Here is a 21,307-nt window from a genome sequence, read left to right as displayed (position 1 = left end):
TTGGTTTTGTTACCGGTTTTCTCGATAATGTGGTACTACGCTTGAACATCTACTTCTCCAAATCCAAGTCCACCTGTCTGTTGCACCCGATTTGTTTGAAAGCGGCTGTGGCTATTGGATTAGTACTTTTCGATAGAGATCTAATTTTTGATATTGAGTGAAACATAGGGAAGTGAGGGCTAAAAATGTATGCATCGAAAAGTGTAACAGGTCTCGTTCTCAGAACCTATCCAGCCGAAAAATCTGAAAAAAATCACAATGGTGCACTTATACAAAATCTAGGCTTTAAAATACTTCCCATTCTGCATTCTCAAGTAAAGTTAATAATAGCATGTTGGTGTATTTTAGAAATTTACCCCCATACCAGTACAAAAATTATACAAGTAAAGAATAATATAATACACAACTTTGGAAACTTTAACGAATATTCAATTATTATTAAAAAAATTATAGAAGGTAAAATTTTTGTATTTCGCTTGAATTTATCGCAATCTAAGATCTGTACGATGGCATCATCATATAATGTGAACTCATATGAATGGTTGAGTTGAATATACTCGTATCAAGCAATATTTTGCATTTTTAGCTATGTACGAATGGAAAACGTGCATAGAAAATTTCTCACACAAGATGAACAAAACCTTTCTGCCTGAAGCGTCCAGCTTTCAGTATTTCGACATAATATATGAATACGAGTGCCTTGGAGGATATCAAATGAAACACCCTAATTGGTACTTTTCAAAATTACGTTTGATATCCATTGAGATGCAAGTGAAACCTCCATATCAGATTTGAAATAGATTGAGAAATCCCTTCCAGATTATTCTTCTAGAATAAAGTTTTCAGCATTACGAAGCCACGGTACAAGGAAATTTGATGCAATTTTCATTAATTTAATTATTAATGTATTAAGTGGTCCTACTTAACATCGTTGAAGTATGTAAAGGCAAGCAACTGTCTACGCAGTATCCTTTTGAGGGACCAATCTGTGTTTTTCTATGATTTAACAGTCTGTGCTCTGCTTCAGAAACATATATAATAATATGTTGCTGATAAAATCCTATGTAAAAGACTGCTTGCTTCAGCGTGTGACAGGTTGTAGGTTTTAGCTGATTAATTTTGATACTTTACAGTTTCATTCTCTTCAATTTAAGAAGCCAAAAGTAACTAAGTCTACCAACTTTCCTGATGAACTTTTTTCTGGATATTACTTGTATGGTTTAAGGCAAGAATCCTACCTTTAAAAATAAATTGCTTTACAATAGGGAAGTCCGTGTATATATAATACTTGCTAGATCGCATTCAGTGTCCACGTTAAACTCAAATAAAAATAGCAAGTTGCTGATAGCATCGCAATATCGATTAATAAAAATGAAGTGCCCCGTAACAGATATACAAAGGCAACCTCTATGAATTTTTCAGGAGTTGTTTTGCGGTTCCACATGCAATTCAGAGAAGCAATCCATGCTGTTGCAAAATTGATAACATTCCGTGTTATGCTTGTACCGACTCACGTAATTACTTTCTACGAAAGGGTGACCCACATTGGGCGCACATAAAAGAGAAATGTAAACATCGAACCCCCAAGTAGAAAAATCTTGTATTTACGAGCATAATATGAGCTGATGAAAATCTATTTGAAGTAGAACAACTTCAGATCCTATCAAAAGAGCTTTGGAAGGTGAATGAAGAGGAAGAGAGAATACCATAGATTCTGATAAATACTTTTGTCAATTTCTACGTTCGGAAAAATCTCGACTTGTTGCAAAAATTTCATCCTGAATGAGTCAGATTTTTATTGGAATATTCAGTGCATTTTGCAAGATATACATACATATTGTCAGTTGAAATTAAATGTAGCGAGAATTAAATTTTTCTCTGTCATGTATTCTTACTGCAATTGCATGCATGGTATTTTTAATATCCAAAAATCCATTAGATATCCAGTAAAATTTTTTCTGTTGGAGCCAGAATTTTTGGTTTATCGCTTTTCTATTAAGAATTGTTTGCTGATTTTTCCTTTAGAATTATCTAATACACTCCTCAGATCTCTACTCTCTCTCGAGTAGAGTCGGGAGATTATTAAATCCCCATCCAGTTTCTCAGGTTATCGCCGTTTCGCGGTTTGATTGCACCTGCCACATTCGACCCAACAATGAAGTGCCTCAATGTACAGAATTCAGCACCTGAAAATGGGTAGCTCTAGTAGCTTCATGATTCATTATCCCTTATGTGAAGTTGCCTTGTTACCTTCCAACAATTGTACTTCACCATTACCATATGATTATATTTCCGAATTTCAGTTTAGCAGCCGCCTTTTCTACTGTTTATTCTACAAAATGAAATGCGCTTGATCGTATAAGATGAAGCTCACAGTTGCCACAGGTTAAGGTATTCTTGCCTTCAATTAATTGCTACTATTTTTAATATCTCTATCGAAAGATAGCTGATGTAAAAGCACTTTGGTAAGATTGAACTTTTGATTTACTGTCGGGGGAACGCCATAAGAGTTTTAAAGTCAACAACACATGTATAGCCTTCAGAGGGATCGTTCATCAGATCGTCATTATTATTTTTGGGATGAAAATAAGCGGCCCCAACTAAACTGCTGATTCCACAGTCCATGAAGAGTGTGACTTCTACAATTTAAGGCTTTGTGTGAAACAAAACCTTATTAGAGTCGAGTCGATGTCAGCCTGTTTATCTGTCTGTCACGCCTGATTTATTCGGAAATGGCGGGACCGTTTGTCACGTCGTCTGTTGTTCCCTTTACATACAGTAAGTGGCGCTGCTTTGCGTTAAGTTTAGGGGGGGGGGGAGGGGGCTCCCCATACATGTGAAGGAAGGGTGCAAAATATTTTTTCACAGAATGTGGTAATCTGGGATATCAAATCCTCAACTAGTACTTTTCGAAATTGGCACCATATTTGGTATGGGGTGAAACGCAGGGGAGTGAAAGGTCAAAATGTGACTCTCGAAAAGTGTCAGGTCTCGTTCTCAGAACTTATCTAACCGAAAAATCTAAAAAAATCACAGTGGTGTATCTAAATAAAATCTAAGCCTCAAAATACATTCCGTCCCGACATTTGAACAAATAAGGTTAATAATAATATATTAGCATATTTTAGAAATTTAGAAAAACCTCCCCTTTAAGTTCATGTTACAACTACAAAATTTGGCGCTAGCATAAGGGAAATTTGAAAGAGATCCAACTATTATTAATGGAGTTAGAGAAGATTTGGGGTAGTGCCTAATTCAGATAAATACATTTGTACATTGAACGAACAGTATTCAATATATGTACATATGTATACTTTTATGCACGAAGTAAATTGGAAATATGTGTACGATCAATTTATATACGTGCATGTATAAGTATAGTATTCTTGGCAATGGGCAACGTTTCTTTGTTTAGGGTGAGCATAATATCTACTTCTGTAATTTGTACGTATTCCTTGTAGTTTGAAAAAAATATGAAGGAATATCAAAGGCGCAGCAACCGGTATCCGATCTAGGCCTGCCTTAATAAGGAACTGCAGACACCCCAGTTCTACGCCGAAGTCCACCAAATCGATATACCTAAAAGCTGTCTGTTGTCCTGACCTACGCCACAGCTCCATCTCAGCAGGGTCTGCATCGTCTTCTTTTTCTACCATAGATATTGCCAACAATCGTGCGCGGATTTCGTCGTCATAGCTGTTATCGGTTGTGATTTTCGAGCCTAGATAGGAGAAATTTTCAACAGTCTCAAAGTTGTAGCCTCTTTATTAAAAAAATGTTAGATATTGCCTTCTGTTTGTAGTTAAGTCTAAAATTGATAGACCAGTAGCTTACTCCAAACTACAATTTTATTTTATTATGTACATATATATTTCGGGAGCCTCTTACTCCCTTCATCAGTACAAAGCTGACTGTACATCTCGGATTGTTCTCCCCATAATGTCAATATCGTCAGCGTAGGCCAGTAGTTGGGTGGACATGAAGAGGATGGTGCCTTTCGCATTTACGTCAGTATCGCGAATTACTTTCTCCAGGGCCAGGTTGAATCGGATGCATGATAGGGCATTACCTTGTCGTAGACCGTTGTTGATTCTTGAATGGTCTCCAGAGTGATCCTGCTGCTTTTATCTGGCCTCGCACATTGGTCATGGTCAGTCTAGTCAGTCTTATTAATTTCGTCGGGATACTGAATTCTCTCATGACCGTGTACAGTTTTACCCTGGCTATGCTATCATAGGCGGCAAATAAGTTAAACCATAAAGAAATTATGTTTTGAGAAAATTATATTAAAATGTTCATAAAAGTAACTGAGCATCTAAGCACCAGCCATTCTCTTCTTTTTCATCATTAACATCATAATCAACGGCGCAACAACCGGTATCCGGTCTAGACCTGCCTTAATAAGGAACTCCAGACATCCCGGTTTTGCGGAGAGGTCCACCAATTCGATATCCCTAAAAGCTGTCTGGCGTCCTGGCCTACGCCATCGCTCCATCTTAGGCAGGGTCTGCCTCGCCTTCTTTTTCTACCATAGATATTGCCCTTATAGACTTTCCGGGTGATCATCCTCATCCATACGGATTAAGTGACCCGCGCACCGTAACCTATTGAGCCGAATTTTATCCCCAATCGGACGGTCATGGTATCGCTCATAGATTTCGTCATTGTGTAGACTATGGAATGGTCCATCCTCATGTAGGGGGCCAAAAATTCTTCAGAGGATTCTTCTCTCGAACGCGGCCAAGAGTTCGCAATTTTTCTTGCTAAGAACCCAAGTTTCCGGGGAATAAATGAGGACTGGCATTTCAAAACTTTACTTTTTTGACAATAATTCATTTTTTCGAAGAGACCCGGCAGCTTTCTCGCGCGACTATTCCTTCAAAGTCAATTGATGATCCAGTATAACGCCGAGGTATTCGCGGACTCTATCACATGAAGTCTCACATGAAACCGTAGAATTTCTTTCAGTTTGCGGCTGCTGATCAGCACAGCCTCAGTTTTGTTTTCCGCCAACTCTAATCAATTGATACCAACTAGTCCTTGATCAGCCTAACCGATGTCTCACATGCCCAGCAACATCCTCCAGGTGTTTGTCTTCTACAAAAATTGCGAAGTTGTCTGCATAGCCGAGTTTGATGTGTAGCACATGGTCTGTCTGGCTGTCTGTCATATCCGATTTATCTGGACAATGGCTGAAACGATTGCCACAACATTTGGCGGGAATATGTGGTCTATCTGTTCCTTTACATGCAAAGTATGGCATCATTTTACGTTGGGATTAAGGGGAGCCTCTTCATATATGCAAAAGGGGCGTCTAAATTTTTTTACAGAATATGGTCATGTTGGGTATCAAATGATCAGTACTTTTTGAAACTGATTTTATTTTTCATATTGCGTGCAACACAGGGAGTGAAGACTCGAAATAAGTGCTCCAAAAAACTTAAGAGGAAAAAATTCACAATGATGCATTGATAAAAAGTCTAGACTACAAAATACATCCTGTTTCGATATCTACACAAATAAAGTTAATAACAGTGTTTTACCATATTTTACAAATTTATCCGAAAATCCACCCTTAAGTTAATCCCAGAAGTAGAAAATTGCGGTATAGGTGATAATATGGGATACAATTCTGGAAAGTTTGAATGGAATATAACTAATATTAACAAAGTTATAGAAGGTCAAAATTTAGCATTTCAATTCACGTGGAATTGCTTGCTCTATGTAACCACATAAAGTGAACTTTTATGGACGGCGAGTTCCATGTAGCTTTCCTTTCTTGGCTGTTTTTTGTTGCCTAGCAGTATCAATTACTGCAGCCAGACATGTGTAAATATGTATGCGCGAATGAAGTTTCCGGGTAGTGTACAATAAGATGGACATGTGGGTACGCACCAGTGTATGCATTTGAGCATGAGGTAAAGTAGTAATTTGTGGAGATGCGTAAGATCAATTTAGATGCGTACATATACTGGGTGATACGCATAATCCGACAAACAGTGCGCCATGTTTCGAACATGTTTATTTGCATTAAATTATAAGTTTTTTTCTCAAAATTTATATGGAGCTCTTACCTTTCAAGAGATGTATACAATAGAATACATTTTCATTCAACATTATTCTAAAAAATCAGAAAACAAGAAATAGCCAAAAATCACGTCAAACCAATAATCGGACACATTGACAAATCGGCATAATTTCGCCAAATAACGTTACTTCGTCCCTGGAATTATTTGCTACTGGTAGACACAAGTTTACATGAGTAGTATGTTAATTGACAAACACTATTTAAGTTTTTTTTTGAAAGGAAAAGAATATGAAAGCAATGACTGACGGTGCCGAAAGAAACTACTTGTTAACCCCGCTGCGATGAAACCTAGGGGTTTCAGCGCTGACTTCGGCACTGCGTTCCCTGTCATACGGCGAAGCAAACGCGACGTTTATTTGGGGCACAAACGAGCTTCGCCCTGGATAAGGAGATAACCTTTTTCTGCCCCCGATCTCGAGCTGGAAGAAATGCTCTCCACCCTCGAGAACACGGTACGGGGCTTCGTATGGAGGCTGCAGCGGCTTCCGAACAGCATCCGTTCTGACCAGCCCAAGGAGCGCAGGCAGGTGCGGGCGAGTGTCGTGTGGGAGGTGTGGCTTTCATGTGGCGAAGGTTGTCTTTCAGCAGACGCAACAATCCCGAATCTGTGAGACCCGATCTCTTGTCGAAGACCGGATCACTTGGGAGTCTTGGGTTCTCCCCGTATACCAGCTCCGCGGGGCTGGCAGCAAACTACTCTCGGCGGGTTGTTCGTAGGCCGAGTACGACGAGAGGCAAGACCTGGGTCCAGGACGGATCATCGCGAGCTATAATGGCGGCTTTCAGTGTCCGGTGCCAGCGTTCTAGCATCCCATTGGATTGCGGGTGGTAAGCCGTAGTTCGCTGGCGTTTAAATCCCTGGAGTTTCCCTACTTTAAAGAAAAGGGTGGGCTCAAATTGCATTCCCTGGTCAGTGGTGTTAACAACATTCGTAATAAATTTCGAATGTTGTTACCCCGCTGCGCCACAAACTCGTAACGTGGCGTATGTCAAGAGTTTGTGGCGCAAATTTAAAATAAAAGCAAAACTGCTCAAGAGAAAAAAATGGACGATCATGATGCGCGACGTATTCTAAAAAGAAGTTAATAAAAATTTCTGCTGGCAGGGCAGAAAAAAAGCACATTTGGGGGGGGGGGGGGGGGATTATTTTCTTTCGGGTCCGAAGTTTCCGCAGGAGCCAGGAATAGGGACTTTGATTATACCATCTAACCTTCATCCTGGGTCCGGATTTTCAGCATATTTTTTACCTCACTTGCGCATTTTGTTTTTACGACTCTGAATCCAGTTGAAACACTTTCACATTCGAACCGTTGAAACGTCTATATATAGCAGATAAATTCCCATCTATTTAGCATTCTTTTAAGCTTCGATGAAATTTTATATACTTCTTTTTTCCATTTAAACGAATTACCGTACACCTTTAATAATCAAGAGTTTTCGTTCGGAGCTAACTTGTCTGTATCTCTGGCTTTACTTTGCACTATTTCGAATTTTAATTTCTGCTCAAATTAAAAATTACGTAATTTTTAATACCTTTCCTTCTTTCTCCCTATCTATAAGAGGTTAGGGTTTGTGTACTCAGCCACTTCCTTATTTTCTAAACTTTTTATATCTAGGACGATGTAGGAGGAAAAAACGACCTTCACGATCGATTGGACTGCATCCCCATGTAGCTCATGCATTGCCCGAAAAATTCCAAAGTCACTCCTTTTTATTAATACATTCTTAAATTTCTATTATTTCTCACGAGAAGTAGATTTTGGCTTTTGCTTTTTGACTTCGCTCTCCGTATTAGCAACAGAATCATTCCATATTTGCCTAGATCACATTTTCATCCTTTTAGCGATAGTTTAGTGTTTGGAACACTCGTTCAACATTGTAAATACTTATTCAAATGATATCATGTACAAATTTATTTCAAATATTTCTCTTTTTAGTTAACGGTTTTTTGGTTTTGTAAATAATTCTTTGTTTCAATTGGTAATTGGTAAAATTTCAAAATTTATTAGCTGTGGTATTTTATTGTATACATAGTTGTCAATGTCATCAGTAAAACATTTACAGAGCGTTGTGGCCCTGTAGCGGGTGCTGCCATCTCCTCCTATCCATTGCCATCTTCCTGTGATGTGGATGCACCCCAACCCTTAGTCGATCGTAGACCATCTGTGCCATTAATGAAATGGAACGCTAGCAAAAGGAATGATGCGCCTACGCCTATAGCTGCCAGGCAAGGTTTGAGTTGCTGTTTGAAATGTTAAAAATATTTATATTGTAAAATTACTCTGTTGATATGTTAATTGTACTTTATTGTTTATATCTAGATTAAGTGTTAATTGTTGTCTCTAAATAACAGCTTGTCTTACTAATTTATTAACTGTTCGAAAGGTTCTTCGTGTGTGAGACTTTACAACTAAAGCGGAAACCTTTCGAGTTTACAAATTGGATATACCATCACGAATATGGCCACAGATTCCCTTTACTATACAATACAAAAATACTACTGTTACACGCTCCGAATTCCTCACTTATGATAGATACTGCGTAGAAGGCACTTCATTCTTCGAAATACGAATAAAATGTTCATCAAATCAGAGAAAGGATAATAATTCGAACTACATTTAGACGAATTAAACATTAACCTGCCAAATAGGTGATGACACCCTTACATTGAAAAGTTCGCGTCTACCACCATTTCCTCTTCATTGTAAACATGTACTCGTAAGAGGCCTTAGGATTAAAGTGCTTGTCCTTCGACTCTTTGCTATGTCTGCCATGAATGCTATCAGATGCACCATGGGAACCGCGCCCCTCTCTGCAGTTTTGATTTAAGGTTTCTTGATGGTTTTCGCGCTTTTAGACATCCTCTTTTTGAAATATGTTAACCTGTTTTTTATCTCGAATATCTAAATTCAGCTTCCCAATTCAACATTCATCGCAATCAAAATAATAAGTCTTAAGTTGGGTACTCTCTAGCATCACAATCACCTCGTCTAAGTTTCCAGTGATGCAGCTCAAATCGATGCTTATCATTCCCATGGGGTTATTTATTGTTTCGAAAATGTAATGTGGTAATTTCGCGACTGTAAATAGGTAAATAGGTCCTCTCAATCTAGTTTTCAGAAATAACTTAAGAAATAAACAATTCAAAAACCTTTTCTACTTTACGAACTTCCTACTTTCAGCAATCAGGCATGTTTCGGCCAATAATTGTCGCCTTTTTCAGCGCCAATGGGGAAAGAAATTCAATTTATAGTTCGTTTCCTAGGTTTTAAGAGGGGGGTGTGTCGAAGGTTCTAAGTAAGAAGTAAGCTCCCATTCACTCTTTTCCCCGATTATTTGTCTAGCCGATGCTATGGATAATAGACACAATTATGCTCACGAGTTCCCTAATCAATTTGAAAAGTAAGGAGTATCCGTTGCCTTAATCTCTCGGTCACACCCACCTTCCTAAACCTCTTTTCCCTGGAGACGATATGATTATTTAAGATGATATGCTCCGTTACCTTGGAAATGAAGAGTGGCATCCCTTTTTTCGCCAAGTTTGCTACTTTTGGGTGCTCTTGCAGACGAGTTTTCACATTCCTTCTGGTTTGTCCGATGTATCCGGGCTGTTGATCTGAAGTCAGCTTGGTGAACGTTTGCCATTGAAGCGCCTTCTTCCGTTCGCTGATCAACCTATTGATTATCAGGTTGAGTTGTATATTCACTCTAGCGACCTCAAAAATGTGCTTCGTCTCTTTCACCACGCTTTCCGAGGAAATGGGAAGGGTTAGCTGATCCGCTGATCCGTTGGATCATGTGGTTGAAACATGCGACTTTGTGCCGACGGCCTTAGTAAAAAAGTGTTGGGGATAACTTGTTTGGGACCTGTCGTTTTTTTGTAGATGTCCAAATCTAATTTCAATTGCTTTCTCCTCAGCTGTAGGTTCAAGAAAGGATCTTCCTGTTTCATCTCCAAGGTGAACTCGATATTGGGATGCAATCTATTGAGGAATTCGAGCGTATTTTTGACTTTGCTTTTCTTGATAATTGCGCAGATATCGTTTACATACGTCTTCTAAAATCTTGGCATCAACTAACTTGGATTCAAGGTCGGCCATGAAAGTTTCGCCGATGATCGCGGAAAGGGGGTTCTCCATCGAGGTTTCTGTTAACTATCTAGAATTCTTGACCAATCTAGTCTCAAATTGTTTTTTCGTATATTGGAACTCCTTCACTAACCATTTGGCTATTTGATGCGTGGGCAAGATTTCCGCGAAAGCAATTTTCTTCACCTCCTCGCGTGGTTTATGGATTGGGGAGTTCCTTGATCTTAGGAAGTACTGGCTTTGAAACTTTCGGTCTGTTGATTCTGAAATTTAGTTGGAATTCCTTATAAATCTGTCCACTTGTTTTACAAGTTGTGGTACAGGATCGGTCTTGAGTCTTCTATACGGTATATTCTTCAGCTTATCCTTCATCTGGCTCTAGCAGTCTTATATGACTACACAGCTAAATAAACTTCAGAGTCGAATAAATTCCTCGAATTGAGGAAAGCAACCGCATCGCTCAGTAGATTCTAATAGATATTCTCTTTTACATAGATCACTTCCAAGAGTCAAGCTGAGAACGTCGTTTGATAGCATTAAAATAAGTAAAATAGAGAACGAAGTGTTATCTCACATCAATACAGGCCTCAGATCAAAGCTGAACACAAAAATCCTGAAAGCACCTTCATCTGAAATTGACCCGTCTATTTTTCAACGGCTGAAAGATGCAAAAGTGAAAGGAAGAAAAACTATTCAAAAACAAGTTGAAAGCTCTACAGAGGGAAGATTAGTCCAGAAGGGTACCTGGACCTTACGCCTACCAAATCGATGACTTCCTGTGAGTAATCTTCGCAGCCCTTCCCAGAGCAACAGTCGAAACTTCTATTCAACGGGCAGAATTTTGTGTTTCAAGGTCGACAAAATATTAAAATTGTCATAACCGACATAGATCAATACTCCCCAATCAATACTCCCCAATGTCGCCATCACTCCAGGATTGAAAGAACGCACCAGGGCAGTAACAGCGGCCACCATTAAGAAGGCCAGGCACACCTACAAAGAGAGGATGATTTCTTTCCCCATCCAAACTCAAGCATTGAAGAAATAAGCATACTTGCTAAAAATAAAAATTAAGCAAAATAGAAGCGGTGTCTGATTTTTTTATTTTTGAGTTATATATGTAGCTTTACTAAAACGTTCTAATTTAGGTTTGTTTTCGTGCTAAAAAGATTTCAACTGAATCTCCAGTTTCCCAATAGTATTAACTATTCAAATGAGACATGCGTAGACACAAGTTTTCGCGAGTGTTAGAGGTCTTTCGTATGATAGGAGTGCAACCTATTTTGATTACATCTCTGCTCTTTTGGATTCAATGCAGCCTTTTTGCATCTCCTCTTCTGAGTGTAAAAGTTTTGTCTTAGTACTTTAATGGATCACTTTACTTTCTAGAAGTTGATGCCTTCTCACATTTGCCTCGACCTCAGTATATTATTTTTCAATTTCGTCATCAGCGTCTCCTGACGCTTCGTCGTAGCTCGTTGAACTATTGACAAAAGCCCCTGTTACGCTGCGTACTTTCTTGCTTTCTGTTGATGTGCTTTTTTGTCCTTATGTCAAATCCCTTCTTTCGCTAAAGTGCTTCCTGATTTTGTGGCTATTCAGTTCGGTTTCTTGGGCTGTTTGATTAGGGAGCGTACTCTGAAAATGAATCATCGTTGATTTTTCAAAAGACTAGATTAAGTCCATTTTTTTTTCAATAGTTGCCCCTGACTTCGTTTCGACCCTTCTAGTAGAGTTCCATGGGGAGTTTTATTTGGTCCTTACCTATTTTCACTTTTCTGGTAGTCGATGGAAGTTGAAGAGGCCTACCTTTGGCTCTTGCCATACGGTTATGTGCGACCTTTTGCTTACTAAAATCACCTCCTTCTCCTTCGCAGGAGGCGGGGTCAGTTACCGTGACTTGTGTTTTTATTCGTCATCTTCCTTGGAAACTCCTCCACTCTTTACACATTATCGATTCCCTTCATGCATTTTTTCCATCACACTCCAAATTTTTTCTTTTCTCTCGGGCCTGGCGATAGTTTTCACCTTTGCTCTGTTTGCGGCAAATGGCGAACATTTAGAGACAAAATGATCCACGTCCCCTGCAATCATATCGCATATCGGATAATATAGAGAGTTATCATCATCGTCGTCGAGGCTCTACAGCTCATTTTAGGCTTTGGCCTTCAGGATGTCTCTCATTCACCCATCTCGATCCATCGATGCTACATCCAATTTTGAAATCCGAGCAGTGATATACTGTCTTCGTAAGCATAATCTGCCGGTCGTGTTCGGGGTTTTTCCCCGGTCTTCGTCCTTCTGTTCTCCTTTCGAATACCCTTTTAGATATCTCAGTGTCGTTCATACGTTGAGCATGGCCCATTGTAACTTTCCAGGTTTGGCTATTTTGGAGACTTCAGGGTCGACAAGTCTTTGATACAGCTCATGATTCCATCGAATTCGCCATTAATTGTGCTCTCGTTTAGATTCTATTATTCTCCTCGGGACCGTCCTCTTGGAGGTTGACCAGTTTTTTGAAAGTTTGTGTTAGGATCCATGTCTCACATCTGTAGCATAGCATAGGTTTTATTATCGATTTGTATACACGGAGCTTTGTTTTTCGATGTATGCAGCTGGCTTTCAAAATCGGCAGGACCGATAGGAAAGTTTTGTTTGTGAGCTGAATTCGGCGTTTTATTGCGTCAACTTCATTTCTATCTTTCGTCAGTTGCATACCTAATTATATAAAATTGCCTTCTATTCTAATCTTTATATTTTACTAATGGGCTTCAATTTTCTTCTTTGATTCATTATTTTCGTCTCCCTTCCTTTACTGATGTAAAAGATCAGGCCATGGTGTTTATGTCGTCCGGATATGTCAAGCGCTGCAAAGGCTTATAAAGCATGTTGCCTTTTTGGTTCACAGCAACTTTTAGATTACCTGTTCTAGGGTCAGATTGAACGGCAGAGGGGCCAGCCCATTTCCTTGCATTAACGTGACGTTTATCTTAAACCCATTCATCAGGAGATTGTTGATTCTGATCTGCGCTATTGTGTGGAGCATTGTCATTGTAGTCTGGTGCCAGCTTTGTGGAAAATCGAAGCATTATTTTGTATAGTGCATTTCGATCGAAGCTGTCGTATTTGGCGTCAATGTTTAACTCCCAGCATTTTTATAGCACCCCTTTCACTGTAAATAGCCATTCAATGGTCAATCTTTCAGTCCGAAAATCTCTTTGGTATTTTCCAGTCATCTTATCGGCGTATAGACTAAATCTTTCCTTTAGTGTTTTTTAGAGAGTTATCATGCCGAAGCGATAAAGATATGCATGATATGCTCCGTCTCCGCTTAGGAATCGAATTAGGTCGTAGCTAACTTTTCTATGTCGTCATATAATCCATTTTGACACATCCGGGGCAATCCCAGAATCAGTCTGTGCTAATTGCCGAAGATAGGTATAGGGCTCGCCGAGATGTTAAAGGGGATAATTATTAGAGCTGTAACATTTTTCCCTTTCATTTCGCACCGAATGCAAAGGATGAAACAGGAGCTACATAAAGCAAGATCACGTTAATAACACTCCAGACACGATGATGAAAGCTTTGCCTTCAATGTATTCACTCCAGACGCTTTTATTGCTCTCAAAATGAGGCTTGAAATTAAGTTCTTGATGAACGTTGCCTTGTAGGTATTTGAGTGCTGGCTGCGAATATATGAACTCGTTTTATGGTACTTTCCATGTTTTCTTCTAACAATTCAAGCCATAAATTTTGGATTTCTTAAGGAATGTTCTGCTCAATGGTTTTCAAAATCTAAGGTTTATTCACATAACCCCAATTAAATGTGGTGAACTTTTCGGCCACTGAATATCGCCAAATCGCGACATCAATCGGTTCGGAAACACATTTTTTCGCGTACTATGTGTGTGTTGCACCATCCTGCACATATTACTCAGTCCTATTCCTACCTAATTGTGGCATGAGAAACTCCCTAATCAGTTGTTATTTAAAAAAAAATACACAGTTGATACCTGCAGAGGAGAGGATATAATGATTCTTCAGGAATAACACGGGGATTCTCGGAGTTCTAGAAATGAACATTTTGTTTGTTCACGATTTCGCAACGATTTCGATTTCACGATGGCGCATCCGCATCCGGTATCCGGTCTAGGCCTGCCTTAATAAGGAACTCCAGACATCCCGGTTTTGTGCCGAGGTCCACCAATTCGATATCCCTAAAAGCTGTCTGGCATCTTGATTTACGCCATCGCTCCATCTCAGGCAGGGTCTGCCTCGACTTCTTTTTCTATCATAGACATTGCCCTTATAGACTTTCCGGGCGGGATCATCCTCATCCATACGGATTAAGTGACCCGCCCACCGTAACCTATTGACCCGGATTTTATCCACAACCGGACGGTCATGGTATCGCTCATAGATTTCGTCGTTATGTAGGCTGCGGAATCGTCCATCCTCATGTATGGGGCGAAAAATTCTTCAGAGGATTCTTCTCTCAAACGTGGCCAAGAGTTCGCAATTCTTCTTGCTAAGAACCCAAGTCTCCGAGGAATACAAGAGGACTGGCAAGATCATTGTTTTGTACAGTAAGAGCTTTGACCCTGTGGTGAGACGTTTCGAGCGGAAGAGTTTTTATAAGCTGAAATAGGCTCTGTTGGCTAACAACAACCGTGCGCGGATTTTATCATCGTAGCTGTTATCGGTTGTGATTTTGGACCCTACATAGGAGAAATTATCAACGGTCTCAAAGTTGAATTCTCCTATCTTTATTCTTCCCATTTGACCAGTGCGGTTTGATGTTGTTGGTTGGTTGGTTTTCGGTGCTGACGTTGCCACCATATATTTTGTCTTGCCTTCATTGATGTGCAGCCCAAGATCTCGCGCCGCCTGCTCAATCTGCATGAGGGCAGTTTGTACGTCTTGGGTGGTTCTTCCCATGATGTCGATATTGTCCGCATAGGCCATTAGTTGGGTGGACTTAAAGAGGATCACTTTCTCGAGGGCCAGGTTGAAGTGGACGCATGATAGGTATCCCCTTGTTGTAGACCGTTGTTTATGTCGAATGGTCTTGAGAGTGATCCTGCTGCTTTTATCTGGCCTCACACGTTGATCAGGGTCAGCCTAGTTAGTCCGACTATGCAATCATAGGCGGCTTTAAAGTCGATGAATAGATGGTGCAACTGTTGTCCATATTCCAATAGTTTTTTCATCGCTTGCCGCAGAGAAAAAATCTGATCTGTTGTTGATTTGCCTGGAGTGAAGCCTCTGTGGTATGGGCCAATGATGTTCTGGGCATATGGGGCTATCCGGCCTAGCAAGATAGCGGAGAATATCTTATAGATGATACTCAGCAACGTGATACCTCTATAATTGCTGCACTGTATGACATCTCCCTTTTTATGTATGAGACAAATAACGCCAGTCGTCAGGCATTGATTCGCTGTCCCACACCTTGAGCACAAGTTGATGAACCACTTGGTGTAATTGGTCGTCTCCCTATTTAACTAATTCGGCTGTAATTCAATCGGCTCCAGGTGACTTATGATTTTTAAGCCGATAAATTGCACGGACTGTTTCTCCTAAACTTGGTGGTGGCAGTATTTGTCCGTCGTCTTCAGTTGGCGGGAACTCCAACTCGCCGATGTTCTGGTTGTTCAGTAACTCATATGCCCATTCTGTCGGAGATTTCCCTCGTTGTCTCGGCAGGATGAACATCGAGGTGTGTAAGGCTTCATCCTGATGACTTCTTGGTAAAACTTCCGCGGCTGGTGCGGTTGCTCCCTGTATATTTCGAGTTCACAGACTTGTTGCTTCTCGTGATAAGTCTCTGCGCGTGCCCGCGTTCTTTGAGGATGCAACATTACTCGGTATGCAACATTACTCGGTATGCAACATTACTCGGTATTCTTCCGTTCCGTTGCTAGCTTACATTCACGATTTCATTTCAGATAGAAATGGGCCTCATCACTTATGTTGACTTTTTACAAAAATTAGGCAGAATGGCACGAGGATATGTTAAATACATTTCACAATGAACTGGCGATAGTTGATGAACAGTCTACATCTTCAAATCTCAATTGTGTCGCCCGTCATTGAGTTGCTGTTGTTCGTGCAATAGGCGTTGCATGACCAAGAAAACGATGGCGAAATACAGACTAATTATTCTACAAAAAATAGACAGAATCATTTCACATTCTTGGGGAATATAGCGTTCGGTGGTTCTTCATAATTTGCAAAAGTTATTCTTCCAATATGGTCATTTATGTTGGACCACCTTGTACATATATGGTGGGAATACAAGTAACTGATCTACTTTTTAACATATAAGTTCTTGCTCTTGATTTTACCACGACAAAATCAGCCAAGAGACAGGAAACCATGATCCTAGCCAATTTGGTGACGATCCGCGGCGGTTTTAAACGTTTTTATATGACGTGTAAGTGATCCTATGATGTTTGGTAATGCTTGGTGCTTGGATCGCGCTCAGTGTTAATAATGTAATATTCAACTTTAAGGAGATATCACTTTTGTGATATTACATACATCACCTATACATCTCTTCTAACGTAAGGTTAACTAGGCGTCAGTTTGCTATGAAATTCACTCTTACTTCATATTTGCGCAGGTATTGATCCAAGTTATTGCTTCAAAACAAACCATGTTTCAGGAGATGATGCGTCATCATCATCAGGGGCACAATTACTGACCTCGGGTCTGGGACAGCAACATTTCAAAGTTTGAGATGGCCTACTTCCGTGCCAAGATTTTCCAGTTTATTACTCCTAACATACTTTTAACCTCTTCGTATATGGCATCGTTCCATCCGTCTCTTATCCTAGATATTATCCTTTTAGCCTTTTTTGAAATGGACTTCCTCGCTTATTTGGATTATGTGGCGTGCTCATTGAAGTCATGATATCGCTTATAGATTTCTTTTGTTGTAGAGGCTTGGGAATTGTCCATCCTCATATACGGGAAGATTCTGCAGAGGATCTTTATCTTGAACGCGGTTAAGAGTTCATCAATTTGTTCGTTCATAAGTTTTCGAAGAACACATGTGAAAAGCAAAATCGTGGTTTTGTACATAAAAAGATGTAATGTGTTTTGATTGAACTAATCTCAGTTGGTTGCCTACATTCATGTGCGGATTTCTTGATTGATATTGTTATGAACTTAGACGAATGATCCACCTTCTTTGAAGTAGAATTTCTTATTTACAATTGACCAGAAAGCTTTGTCCATGAACCTTGACCTTGTAGGATTAGAGTACATCACTTCTAGAAGGTAGCATGATCAACATTGCGTTAGCTAGGGATTACGAGGGCGGGGTGCGGGGCTTGAAAAAGAAAAACCATTTTTTGTGGCGTTTTCCATTTTATATTTCGACGTCATTTTCATGAAGATTTATACATTTTTCATATCACGCATTTATAGCATTAACAACTTCCTGGTTTTCCCTATATTTTTTACCTCCATTGTTTGAGGTTTAGGCAACGAACCACAGTCACTTGAATATGTTAGACGAGAGAAAAAACCGAATTTGAGCTCATCGATTTTAGCCATTGCAACATTGGACGTATGAACGGGTACGTTGTCATGAAGAAACCACAGTTTTTTCGTTACCAGATGCGGTCATTTTTTCCGTTTGGTCCTTCAAACACTGCAATAACCTTGCGAGGTATCTCAATGAAGATAATTCCTTTTGAGTCCCGAAAACAGCCGGTTAGTTATCGAAAAAGTGGTTTTTATTTTCTTTCGGCCGGGTTCATTTGTTAAATCCATTGTTTTCCTTTTTTTGGTTTAGTGAACTTTCATCCACAGTTATAAATTGCTGTAAAAATTCCTCGAAATTTTGCTTGTGGAATACCAAATTCGTGATCTTCGTTAACAAATGCGGCACGCACCTAGCTGAGAGTAGAGCTTCTTCATGCGAAAATGTTCGTTAAAATATTGGGCGTATGTTAGTTAATATTCCAGTTGTCTCAAATTTTTCACTAACTTCCCCCTAGGGTCCTCTACCAAGATTTTATGAATTTTTGCAATTATCTCGTTGTAACCTCAGCAGGACGTCCTGAACTTGATGCGCCATCAGTGCTCATGCGACTTTTTTAATGTTGTTAATGTTGAATACCATGGAGAAGAGTCTTTCTGTGTTGAATTCATTCTTCGATAAAAAGTCGTGTTGATCTTTCATATAGAGGTATTTAATGATACCACATTTACTTGTTTTCTCCATTTCCACGTACACGACCGAGGTGTTTTCTTCAATAAGCTCTCAAACGTCTAATAACAGAGCAATCGACCTGAAAGTTGGTCAGTATCAGTAAAAAATCAGACCACGGCCTCACTTTCGTATCACACTGGTTTAGCACAAGTAGTTTATTCACAATTGTGTAGGCTGGTATCCGACATCTCATCTACAACGCAAATCCCTTGAACCGCGATCTTCTGTTGCGACAGGTCAGCGATCTAACCACTAAGTCCTCCGGATTTCTTTGTATTTTACTTCAACGTGTTACATTGCAATTTCTATTAATGCAGAAACTTCTAAATTCAAAGTATTTAGCTCCACATTAAATTTATGTATCTTTAATCTGTAATGCCAGGGTAATTCCGGCGATAGAGTTTCGAACCCAGGGTAACGAGATTGAGATGTTGACGAGCAATCATCTCTACCACCGCACCCGGTATTAGATGACATTGGCCTCAAATATACATACCGCTTGGGTCTAGAAATGAAATCCTCTAACAGGCTTCAGGACCAAGGTTTAAATTGAACTGTTGTGGTATCCTTTCACTTCTGAGCTGATTGAATTGCTAAGTAGCGCATTCGCAGGCGCTTTTGAAACACTGCTCCAAGATAATAACGAAAATTATGAGGATTCTGCGCCGTGAACTACAATTAACATCTGTTAAGGATACTATTTTGACATGGCCCAGTTGGTGGAATATAAGTCTTTTCATTATGTGTTTCACTTCTCATATTCAGATATTATACTTTTTTGAAAATACAACAAGTGATAGAAACTATGTTGCAGTGCAGTATGTTGCGTTTGAAGCGAAGATAACTGACTTTCCCCTAATTTCATGTTATCCTCTTCGGTATCATCATAGCCAATGCTCTATTCTTCCGTTAGTAGATGAAATATACTAATGATTATAAGTGGAGCCTGTTTTTGATAGCCAGCCTAATTGACTTGTTCAAAAATTAATTTTATTTTGGGGTTTTTTCCTTGCTACATTTTTTATAATATCCTCTCGACAACCGTAGGTACCATAAAATCTTGTAGTTTCTACCAGCGAGTAAGTACTACTCTTCCGGGGAGAAGAGGACAATTATTTTCAACAAGAGGCATGGGCAGGTCACTTGAGGTGTTGCTCTCCCATTAATCTTGTTCATATGCACATTGGGAATACTTGTCCATCTATTCGTATTCGCCTCCAAGCTCGTTCTTCTTTAGCCCTCCCGGTTGGTTTTCTGACCTTAAACTTTTGTACTTTCTCCAGCTCCTAGTTTTCGATCTAGGGTTGAATAAATCTTCAGTAATTTAACTGGTTTTCGAACTGTTGTTTAAAGGTACCTAGTAACATTCTGGTTTTATGATTATTTGAAGAAATGCCTTTGACAGAAGTGCCTTTGTTAGTGGGATATCTTTTACATAGAGGGGAGCACTTTTAAGCTGGAAACTACACTGGATCCTTGAAGAGAAGAAGCAATAATGAAAGAAACTACTTAATTCGGCTTGACTGACTTTTGTACAAATATCAACTTCCACCTTTGCAGCGATGTTCACGGTTCAGCAAAGCATCCTTTCTGTGGTATATAAATATATTGTAAATTCGCAGGAAGGAATCCATGTGAACATACGTGCGCTACCAACTGACTGAAGAAGTGTTAACAAAGCATGGAGCACTCAACTGAACAAGTGGTTCTTTGACTCTGCATGATGTATTGTTGGAATGTTTTTTTCCTAGGATAGCGCTTACGGGGCCTGCTAGAGTACTACATCTAATTAGGAGCATGCATTATCGTGTGACGCTCTATTTGAATCTTTCATGGAAACTTGAAAACATCATGCTTTTAGTGCTTGCGTCTTTCTGCTTGCAGCTCTTGTAGTTAGTATAATTTCATTTTGAACATTTCCTACTGAAAATGAGAAGCAAAGCAAAGCGCTTTTTACTGAACAAAATAACGCAAGCAGCTTCAAGCCAAGCATAGTCCGCGAAATAAAAGGAATGAGCCAGTTTGCGAAGACCAAGCGAAACAGAAAAGAAGATTTTAATTTCAAGTTTTATATCAATAGTTTGTAGAATAGTTGCCGCTTTCTTAATAGTTTTGCAATGTAACTTTGGAAATCTTATACGATGTACATTTCTTACAGTAAGCTTCGGAGGAACGGGCACTACAAGAGCAGAACCTATATCGTTGGCGACCCTAGACCGTGACTGCTTTATAATACCGGTTCATAGCATCGAGAGATTTCTTCCTTTAGGGATACCGGTAAGATGTTTTATTTTATTACTCTCCAACAGGGTTTCAAGAAGCTTTTAATTAGCGAAATAATGAGGGTCAACAACGCGGGAGAAATCCAAAACCATTCTCAAATAGTAGAATTTTTTCAACTTCGGATAAAGTGTCCTTTTAAGAACTGTGAGAAGTTCATAGAAATCATTAACATTAGTTGCAAGCTTTACCTACATAAGAAATGGTGTAAGGTCTGCTCAAAAAAGTTTACTTAGTGTTGGTGATGAATAGAGAATCTGTCGAGGCGAGTACAGACGGTCAAAGAGGATTTGTCTATATATTCGGTACGTCATCAATTTATCTTGGGATGGAACTTTGCATGAAATTTAGCTTGTCAGACTAACGCTGCGTTCACTTGCAGCTCACTCATATATTTGTTAAAGAAAATTCAGAGTTATGTTATCTAAGATTACACTTTACGCTTTACGAGTATTGTCTTCATCTTTATAAATTGATCATACGATCAATTGACTATATTTGAAAACAGGTGGCGTTGCCGAAGGAAGTTGGCTTAACCATCATTGGCTACCATCTTTTCGTTTTAATGGCTATTTATATTTAAATGTTGATATCTGTCAACAGAGTCCTTTGTGGAGTATAGAGCAT

At 39.5% G+C, this 21,307-nt stretch overlaps 1 protein-coding gene across 9 annotated transcripts in view; it reads left to right on the top strand.

Annotated features, from left to right (window-relative positions):
• The window catches only part of LOC119654274, a 125,640-nt gene that overhangs the window by 93,293 nt on the left and 11,040 nt on the right, over window positions 1-21,307 (top strand). For 5 of the 9 annotated variants that reach the window (XM_038059550.1, XM_038059546.1, XM_038059549.1 and 2 more), the window contains exons 3-4: window positions 8,123-8,320; window positions 20,559-20,677. In XM_038059550.1, the coding sequence (XP_037915478.1) occupies window positions 8,123-8,320; window positions 20,559-20,677 (317 nt within the window). The remainder of the gene's footprint in view (window positions 1-8,122; window positions 8,321-20,558; window positions 20,678-21,307) is intronic. The other 4 variants (XM_038059553.1, XM_038059551.1, XM_038059555.1 and 1 more) reach the window with 2 other exon arrangements.

This window comes from Hermetia illucens, chromosome 4 (genome assembly GCF_905115235.1).
Source record: "Hermetia illucens chromosome 4, iHerIll2.2.curated.20191125, whole genome shotgun sequence".
NCBI lineage: Eukaryota > Metazoa > Arthropoda > Insecta > Diptera > Stratiomyidae > Hermetia > Hermetia illucens.
This window is presented reverse-complemented; position numbering and strand designations above follow the sequence as displayed.